At 49.2% G+C, this 10,815-nt stretch overlaps 1 protein-coding gene across 1 annotated transcript; it reads left to right on the top strand.

Annotated features, from left to right (window-relative positions):
• Positions 1–4,662: 4,662 nt before the first annotated feature.
• LOC101002117 (cytochrome P450 1A2) lies at positions 4,663–10,350 on the top strand. The gene is made up of 6 exons (XM_021940722.2): positions 4,663–5,706; positions 6,268–6,388; positions 6,844–6,933; positions 7,202–7,325; positions 8,251–8,337; positions 9,899–10,350. The coding sequence occupies exons 1-6, from the start codon at positions 4,876–4,878 to the stop codon at positions 10,194–10,196; spliced, it is 1,551 nt and encodes a 516-aa protein (XP_021796414.1). The 5' UTR covers positions 4,663–4,875; the 3' UTR covers positions 10,197–10,350.
• Positions 10,351–10,815: the final 465 nt, after the last annotated feature.

Raw genomic sequence — 10,815 nt, 5'->3', positions numbered from 1 at the left:
TAAAAATACAAAAATTAGCCAAGCATTATGGTGTGTGCCTGTAATCCCAGCTACTCGGGAGGCTGAGGCACCAGAATCGCTTGAATCTGGGAGGAAGAGGTTGCAGTGAGCTGAGATTGTGCCACTGCACTTCAGCCTCGGCAACCAAACAAGACTTTGTCTCTCTTTATTTTATTTTATTATTATTATTATTATTTTTTGAGACGAGTCTTGCTCTGTGGCGCAGGCTGGAGTGCAGTGGTGCAATCTTGGCTCACTGCAATCTCCGCCTCCGGGGTTCAAATGATTCTCCTGCCTCAGCCTCCCGAGTAGCTGGGACTACAGGCATGCGCCACCACGGTCGGCTTATTTTTTGTATTTTTAGTAGAGATGGGGTTTCATCATGTTGGCCAGGCTGATCTAGAACTCCTGACCTCAAGTGATCTGCCCGCCTCAGCCTTACAAAGTGCTGAGATTACAGGTGTGAGCCATCGCAACAGGTCTGAGACTCTGTCTCAAAACAACAACAAGAATGTATCAATATTCACCCATCAATTGTAACAAATATATTACACTACTGCAACATGTTAATAATAGGGGAAACTGCAGAGTGGGTGTGGCAAATGGGCGCTTTTACCTCCCTCATCATACTTTCCACTCAGTTTTTCTGTAAACCAAAGACTGCTCTAAAAAAATCTATTAGTTTTGTAAAATTCCTTGGCTCCTCTCCAAAAAGTGTACATATGACACGATCTCATTTACATAAAATGCAACAACAAGCAAAACAAATTCATGCAATAGACGTTGGGGTCATGGGTACCCTTGAGAAAGGAACACAACGGGACTTCTTGGGTGCTCATGATGTCTCTTTATTAGAGCTGGTTATATGTGTGTTTGTTACGTTTGCAAAAATTCATCAAGCTACACATGATCAAGCTATACATGACATATGCATTTTTCTATTTATTTAGGTATTTTTGAGACAGAATCTCACTCTGTCACCCAGGCTGGAGTGCAGTCGTGCGATCTTGGCTCACTGCAACCTCTGCCTCCCGGATTCAAGCAATTGTTATGCCTCAGCTTCCTGAGTAGCTGGAATTACAGGTGTGCGCCACCACGCCCAGCTAATTTTTTTTGTATTTTTAGTAGAGATGAGGTTTCACTATGTTGGCCAGGCTGGTCTTGAACTCCTGGCCCCACTCAAGTGATCCTCCCACCTCGGCCTCTCAAAGTGCTGGAATTACAGGCGTGAGTCACCGGGCCCAGCTGACATATGCACTTTTCCATATTGTACCCTGTAATTTAATTTTTTTAAGTTTTAAGAAAACATTAAAAATAAAAAGATAAATAGTCTCTCACACAGGAGAATTTCAAATAGTTTATGGAGATAATCCCTCCTCAAGGAGAAGGAGCATAACCCCCCACTCATTCGGTGTGGGCTGTGCATAGTGACTTCCTTCCAAAGGGTACAGCATGGAAAGGGAGGAAAGGAGTAACTTTACAGTGAAGAGACCTGACACGCACTACCTCAGCCAGGTGATCAAGGTCAACATCAACACCTGTAAGTCATACTGATAGGATGTAACCTTGATATGATGTGACAAGAATGGCACCTTACCTCCAAGGTCTTCCTACCAACAAACCATAACCCCAGGCTTACCATGAGAAAAACATCAGGCACATTCCAATAGTGGGCATCCTACAAAATATCCAACCAGTACTCCTGAAAATTATCAAGGTCATCAAAAACAAGGATATCCTGAGAAACTGTCACAGCCAAGAGGAGTCCAAAGAGACACGATAACTAAATGTCATGTGATATCCAGTGGGTCCTGGAACAGGAAAAGGACATTAGGTAAAACCCAAGGGAATCTAAGTAAACCATGGACTTTAGTTAATTAGAGAGACAGACAGAGAGAAAGAAAAAGTCCATTTTCTATACAACTGAGCCTAACCTCAAACCCTAACCTTTTTCATTGAGCCATCCGAACCCAATGGAGATATAGGCAGGAAACAACCTTCCTCTTCTCCCATTCATGGTCTTCCAAAATGCTCTGTTCCTCTATTGGATTCCCCAACCATGTGCCTTGGCATCTTCACAGGTTGATCCCACAGTTTTCTCATTTTCAGGAATAAAAGCCCACTCACGTCTAAATCAAAACTTCCCTCTCACATCCATGCTGGGCACGGTGGCTCACACCTGTAATACCGGCACTTTGGGAGGCCAAGGCAGAAGGATTGCTTGGGCCCAGAAGTTCAAGACCAACCTGGGCAACATGGTGAGACCTCCTCTCTACAAAAAAAATGTTTAAAACTAAAAAATTAGCCAGGCATGGTGCACACACCTGTGACTGTGATCCCAGCTACTCAGAAGGCTGAGGCAAGACAATTGTTTGAGCTCAGGAGGTCTAGGCTGCAGTGAGTCATGACTGTGGCACAGAACCCCAGCCTGGGTGACAGAGCAAGACTCTGTATCTTCAAAAAAAAAAAGATAGAAAACTTCCTTTTCACATCCAATTTAAGGCTTGCCCTCATCCTCCTCTTAGACCTGACTGAGATCTGGGTCCATATTAAAGACTCCTTTAGTATAACAAACACCATATATCTGCACGTAAGTCCATGAATAGCTGACATTTCTCATATCTACTTTCTCTTGATTTATTCATTGATAGGTATACTTTTTAAAATTTTATGGGTACATAGTAGGTGTATATATTTATGGGGTACATGAAATGTTTTGATCCAGGCATGCAGTGTGAAATAAGCACATCATAGAGAATGGGGTATCCATCCCCTCAAGCAAGGGTAAACCTTTGAGTTACAAACAATCCAATTATACTTTTTAAAGGTGTACTTTTTTTTTTTTTTTTTGAGACTGAGTCTCGCTCGGTCGCCCAGGCTGGAGTGCAGTGGCACGATCTCGGCTCACTGCAGCCTCCACCTCCTGGGTTCAAGCGATGTTCCTGCCTCAGCCTCCCGAGTAACTGGAATTACAGGCATGCGCCACCACGCCCGGCTAATTTTTGTATTTTTAGTAGAGATGGGGTTTCACCAGGTTGGCCAGGCTGATCTCAAACACCTGACCTCAGGTGATCCGCCCACCTCGGCCTCTCAAAGTGCTGGGATTACAGATGTGAGCCACCGCGCCTGGCCTAAAGGTGTACCTTTTTTAACAGAATCATTCAAAAGGAGGTTGCAGGGATCTTGACACTTCCACACTGCAGCATTAATCTCCTAAGAATAAGGATACACTCCCACATACCATGACACTCTGTTCACACCTAAAAAAATTAACATTTATTCCAGAATATCATCTAATCTCCAGTCCATGCTCACATGTCCCCAATTGTCCCCAAAATGCCTTTTGTAAATTAAAAAAATTTTTTTTGGTTAAATGCCGCATCCAATCGAGGTTCACATATTGCATTTGGTTATGTCTCTTAGTCTTTTTGCATGAAGGAGGCCTCTCTTTAGTATGCAAAATCCTTATCATCTCTTCTTTGCCACTTGGGGACTTGGGCTGAAAATCAGGAGTGGCTGGAACATGCCCATTTACTGTCTGGTTTTGCAGGTTGTTGGAAGATATACAGAAGAACATCCTTCTGGAGAGGGGCCGTGAGCCTGGTTGGTCTAGACTGAGTGCCCTGGCAGAGCTCTTCCTCATGTGTGCATGGGAAAGAAGCCCAGATCAGTCCAAAGGCCTAACCCCCACTCCCAGACCCTACCCTACTCTTCAGAGAAATAGGCTCCCTACCCTGAACCCTGAAGAAAGCTGTACCTTCATCCCCAGGGACCCAGCACCCCTTCTGGCCTATCCCCAAAGAGTCACCGTGGGCCTTGGGTGGTAGGTGGAGCTGAGGGATCATGGCCCAAGATCAAGGGTTGATCCTTCCAACTTTGTTCAGTGATCCAGCTTTGATATTAGGCGACCAGGACAACCAGGCCAATCCGATAGGGGATGGTGTTTATAAAAAGGCCACTCACCTAGAGCCAGAAGCTCCAGACCAGCCACTACAACTCTGCTAATCTCAAGCACTTGCCTCTACAGGTACCTTTCTTGGGACCAGTTTCCAATCTCTGGGATCCCCAATTATAGAACTTGGAAGCTAGTGGAGACAGAAAGATGGGGAGCCTGGGCTAGGTGTAGGGGGCCTGGGTTCCAGGTTTTGCTACTCAGCTCTTGACTTGTGTTTCCCCATTTTAAATGAGCAGTTTGGACTAAGCCATTTTTAAGGAGAGAGATGGGGAGGCCTTCCCCCTTAGCACAAGGGCAGCCCTGGCCCTGGCTGCAGCCCAACCTCAACCTCCAAGACGGTGAGAGGATGGGGACTCATCCCTCGAGGAGATGCCCTTCCTGGTATTGATAAAGAGTGCCCTGGGAAGGGGGCATCACAGGCTATTTGAATCAGCCCTGGGACCTTGGCTTCCTCAGTGTCACTGGGTAGGGGGAGCTCCCGGTCCCCTGGGTGTGTAGAAGGTATCAGCAGAAAGCCAGCACTGGCAGGGACCCTTTGGCACAATGCCCAGCATGCATGCTGTGCCAGGGGCTGACAAGGGTGCTGTCCTTGGCTTCCCCGTTTTGGGGTGGTCACTTGCCTCTACTCCAGCTCCAGAAGCAGAAACTAACGGAGACGATGGGCGGAGGAGAGAGCCAGGGTTCAGGCTGGGAATCTTGAGGCTTCTTGCCAGTTCTCAGATTCTGTGATGCTCAAAGGGTGAGCTCTGGGGGCACAGGACACATGGTAGATGAATCTTAGTCTTTCTGGTATCCAGTTGGGAGCCAAGCACAGAACACACATCAGTGTTTATCAAATGACTGAGGAAATGAATGAATGAATGTCTCCATCTCAACCCTCAGCCTGGTCCCTCCTTCCTTTTTCCCTGTAGTTGGTACAGATGGCATTGTCCCAGTCTGTTCCCTTCTCGGCCACAGAGCTTCTCCTGGCCTCTGCCATCTTCTGCCTGGTATTCTGGGTGCTCAGGGGTTCCAGGCCTCAGGTCCCCAAAGGCCTGAAAAGTCCACCAGAGCCATGGGGCTGGCCCCTGCTCGGGCATGTGCTGACCCTGGGGAAGAACCCGCACCTGGCACTGTCAAGGATGAGCCAGCTCTACGGAGACGTGCTGCAGATCCGCATTGGCTCCACACCCGTGCTGGTGCTGAGCGGCCTGGATACCATCCGGCAGGCCCTGGTGCGGCAGGGCGACGATTTCAAGGGCCGGCCTGACCTCTACAGCTTCACCTTCATCACTGATGGCCAGAGCATGTCCTTCAGCCCAGACTCTGGACCGGTGTGGGCTGCCCGCCGGCGCCTGGCCCAGAACGCCCTCAACACCTTCTCCATCGCCTCTGACCCAGCCTCCTCATCCTCCTGCTACCTGGAGGAGCATGTGAGCAAGGAGGCTGAGGCCCTGAGCAGCAGGTTGCAGGAGCTGATGGCAGGGCCTGGGCACTTCGACCCTTACAATCAAGTGGTGGTGTCAGTGGCCAACGTCATCGGTGCCATGTGCTTCGGACAGCACTACCCTGAGAGCAGTGATGAGATGCTCAGCCTCGTGAAGAACAGTCATGAGTTCGTGGAGAGTGCCTCCTCCGGGAACCCTGTGGACTTCTTCCCTATCCTTCGCTACCTGCCCAACCCTGCCCTGCAGAGGTTCAAGGCCTTCAACCAGAGGTTCCGGCAGTTCCTGCAGAAAACAGTCCAGGAACACTATCAGGACTTTGACAAGGTGAGCCCGGGGTGCAGGTGGCGAGGGGCACCTTGCAGCTGCTGTGTTGCCAAGGCCTAGGAAGGCTCTGGATACCTCAGACCAGCTGTGTGACCTGGAGTCAACTCTTCCCCTTCTCTGGGCTTCAGTTTCCTCATCCTTGAAGCCCCCTTCTCAGGGCTCCTCAAAGCCCCCAAGAAAAAAGTCCTGGAAATGGGGCCCTAGCAGAGCCCTGCAATGTGGGGGGCCGATGAGTGAGAAAGCTTTCATTCTGCAGAAACCTGAATCCCAACAGAGGCTAATCCCCAGTTCTGATGCCACGTTGCTTCCCTGTGTTCACACTAACCTTTTCCTCCTTTGAAATTGGACCCCTGGGGTTATTGGGAAGGAGGGTCAATGGGGCATAAAATGACACTTTACGTCATACCCAGGGCTGCTACCAGCTCCTGCTGCAAGATGTAGCCCCCTGCCTAGAGACCAAGTGGGAAGAGTAGCCCCCAGGGACAGGCGAGGGGTGTGAAGCAATGTTCAGCCTTTGACCTTGGAAGTGCCAGGGGTACCTCTAAGCTTGTGCTCCCTCAGAACAGTGTCCAGGACATCACGGGTGCCCTGTTCAAGCACAGCAAGAAGGGGCCTAGAGCCAGCGGCAACCTCATCCCCCAGGAGAAGATTGTCAACCTTGTCAATGACATCTTCGGAGCAGGTAGGAGCCAGAACCCTGCCCCTCCATCCAACAATGCCTGCTGTTCACCCACAGTCTTGCCCAGTCCCTCAGTCCATCAAACAACCCGCCAACCCTACACCAGATGGTACAACATACTGAGACATGCCCTAGGATCAGGGTTTGAGCCTGGGCTGTGCCACCAATTCCCAGTGGAGACACAGCAAAGTCCTTCTCCTCCCCTAGGCTTCAGTTTCCCCATCTGAACAATAAAGTGTTCTCTGGCCTGTAAGTCTAGGCCCCTGTAATTCTGGCAGCTAATTCTGAAACCTGTATCTCAAGTTTATGTTGAAAAGACCCAGCCTCTGTCCTCAGGAAACTCACGGGCTAGGGTGAGAGAAAGCTAATGCTGGGTACACACATAGTAGATAATTGGGAAATGATGGTTTCCTTGTTTCTGTCTTCCTTCCTTCCTCACCTTACCCTACATGCTCCAGGATTTGACACAATTGCAACAGCCATCTCCTGGAGCCTCATGTACCTTGTGACCAAGCCCGAGATACAGAGGAAGATCCAGAAGGAGCTGGGTACATGGGGGCCCCCAACCCTATGGCCAGGAGAAGCCTTGAGACCCAGATTGTGTGTTCAGTCTACAAACACCTGTTATGTGCCTACTGTGTGCAAGCCCTGGGAACACAGTAGTGCCTGCCCTTGCCTAGAAGATGTGGGAGGTTAGTGGGGTCGCAGACTTGTGAATAGACAGTCTTACATAGAGTGACATGGGGTATAAGAGGGGACAATTCATGGGGCAGTTAGGGCAGCCCATGAGTTCTGCTTGTCCTCTGTGTTCTACAGATGCTGTGATTGGCAGGGGGCGGCGACCCCGGCTCTCTGACAGACTCCAGCTGCCCTACTTGGAGGCCTTCATCCTGGAGACCTTCCGACACTCCTCCTTCGTCCCCTTCACCATCCCCCATAGGTGAGGGCTGCTGGTTCTGCCCTCCCACCTCTGAAGTCCTTGCCATATTTCCTCTTCCTGGCTTCTCAGCCCTGGCCCTGGCTCAGCATCTCCTTCCCGACCTCATTCCACGCAGATCCCAGCCTCAGTCTGCCCCCATCCAGTCCAAACATAATCTAACCCTCAGCTCTCAGGAGAAAGTTCCACTTGTGATCTCAGCGCTCATTCCCTTCTGCTCATATTCCCTCCCTCCCAGTGCCCTCTGTGCCAGCCAGGTCGGCCTCAGCCTCACAAGCATGACCCTATTGGCCTCCAATTTTGGTAACGCTGAACCTTCTGCCTGGAATGCCTTCTAGTCTCTTCTCTGACTACCAGAATCCTACCCTTGCTCAAAGTCAATGCCGATGCGAGCTTCCTCTCCCCAGAAGCCTTTTGACTCATCCAGCTGGCACAGCTTCACTCCTGATGTCTTATAGGACTTACAGCCATCAGCACTTGGTCATGCCCCGGAATTTTAACAATGTCAAGAGAGTTAGTGAGCATTTACTTCTGCCCAAATGTTGTTCCAGTTATTCCTAGAGTAAGAGGCCTGAATCCCCAGCCAGGCTAGAAACTCCCCAGGGCTGGCCCAGGCTGCCTGCTGCTTTTTTTTTCTGTTTTAATAGAAAATAGAAAAACATTTATCTGAAATTGCCTGTTTCTTGGCTCCAGAGAACAGCCAAGTGCACAGCCAGACACAAAGAGAAGTTTAGTAAATACTTGCTGAAGTTAAAGAACAGGAGGCAAGGAAGAGGGAGGATGACTCTACCCCTTCCCTGTTCCTCCCCTCTCCTCCCAGTGTAGGGATGGAGATGGCAGTGGGCAGGCTATCAGGATGGGGTGGAGGCAGGAACAACACACACCCCAGCTTTCCAGGCCTGAGTCTCACAGTGCCCTCTTCCCTCAGCACAACAAGGGACACAACACTGAATGGCTTCTACATCCCCAGGGAATGCTGTGTCTTCATAAACCAGTGGCAGGTCAACCACGACCCGTGAGTACACACCCCTCACAGAAAAATGTGTGCAGGTTCAGCAGTCAGGAAGGCTGTTCGTCCCCGCTAGGAACTGTTTATATAATGAAAGGAGGGAACCTCAGTTGCTATATAGTCTGCTGTAAGTGACAATATTTACAAAGGTTTCACAAACTTTAGTGCACAGGAATCAACCAGGATGGCCAGGCGCGGTGGCTCATGCCTGTAATCCCAGCACTTTGGGAGGCCGAGGCACACAGATCACTTGAGGTCAGGAGTTCGAGACCAGCCTGTCTCTACTGAAAATAAAAAAAAAAGAAAAAGATTAGCCGGACATGGTAGTGTGCCTATAATCCCAGCTACTCCAGAGACTGAGGCAGGAGAATCGCTTGAACTCTGGAAGCAGAGGTTGCAGTGAGCCGAAATCGTGCCACTGCACTCCAGCCTGGGTGACAGAGTGAGACCCTGCTTCAAAAAAAAAAAAAATCAACCAAGATGTTTGTAACAGCTGATGGTTCCCCTAGGATTCTACTGTGGTGTCTAAGGGGGGGTGCCTCAGGCGATTCTGATGTGAATGGCCCAGAGACCTCTCTTTGGAAAGCCTCACTTTGGTGTATGGGTAGGGGGACCATATAATTTACCATCTACACTGGGACACTTGAGTGTGAAAACGCTATCAATGTTTATGCTAGTCATCATTACTCCAAAACAATAAACATAAGCCAGGACATACTGTTGAGGCCCTTTGGGAGGCATATTTTCAGTAGGATGAAGAGACATATGTTTTTCTTTCTTTCTTTCTTTTTCTTTTTCTTTTTTTTTTTTTTTCTTTTTTTTAACTTTAATTTTTAAATAGAGGCAAGGTCTCCATATGTTGTCCAGGCTGGTTTTGAACTCCTGGGCTCAAGGGATCTTCCTGCCTCAGCCTCCCAAAGTACTAGGGTTACAGATGTGAGCCACCAAAACCAGCCTGTTTTTCTTCTTTAAATTCCTTTTAGATAAAGCATTATTTAAAGTAAATTAATATTAAAAGGCACTATCTTTAAGGCTGGTCATTTTAGAGAGAGCTTTGTAAAAGAAATAAGCATCAGGCCAGGTGTGGTGACTCATGCCTGTAACCCCAGCACTTTGGGAGTCCAAGGAAGGTGGATCGCTTGAGCTCATGAGTCTGAGATCCCTGACACCCCGTCTCTGCAAAAAAAAAAAAAGAAAGAAAGAAAAAAGAAAAAAGCAAAAACACAAAAATTAGCCGGATGTGGTGCCAGTAGTCCCAGCTACACGGGAGGCTCAGGTGGGAGGATGGCTTGAGCTGGGGAGGCAGAGACTGCAGTGATCTAAGATGGCACCACTGTACTCCAGCCTGGGTTATAGGAGCCAGAGTTTGTCTAAAAACAAAAAAGAAAGAAAGAAAAAGGAAAAAAGAAATAAGCATCAAAGTTCAGTTTGGTTCCTTCCCACTTACCCTTCATTGCTTTCAACATGTCCTCACACTTGTGATCTCAACAGAAGTCTCCCTTCCCCAGGCCCCTCCTCCCAGGGCCTCCCCAGCCCTGAAGTCCTATCTCCTCTGTTCCTCTTGCAGGCAGCTGTGGGGGGACCCATCTGAGTTCCGGCCCGAGCGGTTCCTCACCGCCGAAGGCACCACCATTAACAAGCCCTTGAGTGAGAAGATAATGCTGTTTGGCCTGGGCAAGCGCCGGTGCATCGGGGAGGTCCTGGGCAAGTGGGAGGTCTTCCTCTTCCTGGCCATCCTGCTACAGCAACTGGAGTTCAGCGTGCCGCCGGGCGTGAAAGTCGACCTGACTCCCATCTACGGGCTGACCATGAAGCACGCCCGCTGTGAACACTTCCAGGCGCGGCTGCGCTTCTCCATCAAGTGAAGAAGACGCCACCATGCTGAGGCCAGGGAGCAAGTGGGGGCCAACCACGGGGACTCAGCCCTTGTTTCTCCTCCTTTCTTTTTTGAAAAATAGCAGCTTTAGCCAAGTGCAGGGCCTGTAATCCCAGCATTTTGGGAGGCCAAGGTTGGAGGATCATTTGAGCCCAGGAGTTGGAAGGCAACCTGGGCAACATAGTGGGACCCTGTCTCTATTAAAAAAAAAAAAAAAAAAAAAAAAATTAGTCAAGAGCCTGAGTGACATAGCAAGACCATGTCTCAAAATATATATATATATGTGTGTGTGTGTGTGTGTGTGTGTATAATTCTTATACCATATAATTCACCTTCTTTTTTTTTTTTTTCCGAGACAGAATCTCACTCTGTCGTCCAGGCTGGAGTACAGTGGCGTGATCTCAGCTCACTGCAACCTCCACCTCCCAGGTTCAAGTGATCCTCCCACTTCAGCCTCCCGAGTACCTGGGATTACAAGCATGAGCCACTATGCCTGGCTGATTTTTGTAGTTTTAGTAGAGATGGGGTTTCACCATGTTGGCCAGGGTGGTCTCGAACTCCTGACCCCAAGTTATCCACCTGCCTTGGCTTCCCAAAGTCCTGGGATT

This window comes from Papio anubis, chromosome 7 (assembly GCF_008728515.1).
Source record: "Papio anubis isolate 15944 chromosome 7, Panubis1.0, whole genome shotgun sequence".
NCBI classification, from domain to species: domain Eukaryota; kingdom Metazoa; phylum Chordata; class Mammalia; order Primates; family Cercopithecidae; genus Papio; species Papio anubis.
This window is presented reverse-complemented; position numbering and strand designations above follow the sequence as displayed.

Excerpts from the sequence above, each read along its gene's own strand:
- LOC101002117 (XM_021940722.2), top strand. The coding sequence starts at position 4,876 with ATGGCATTGTCCCAGTCTGTTCCCTTCTCGGCCACAGAGCTTCTCCTG. Across the intron at positions 5,707-6,267 it reads ACTATCAGGACTTTGACAAG|AACAGTGTCCAGGACATCAC; the intron begins GTGAGCCCGGGG and ends GTGCTCCCTCAG. Across the intron at positions 8,338-9,898 it reads TGGCAGGTCAACCACGACCC|GCAGCTGTGGGGGGACCCAT; the intron begins GTGAGTACACAC and ends TTCCTCTTGCAG.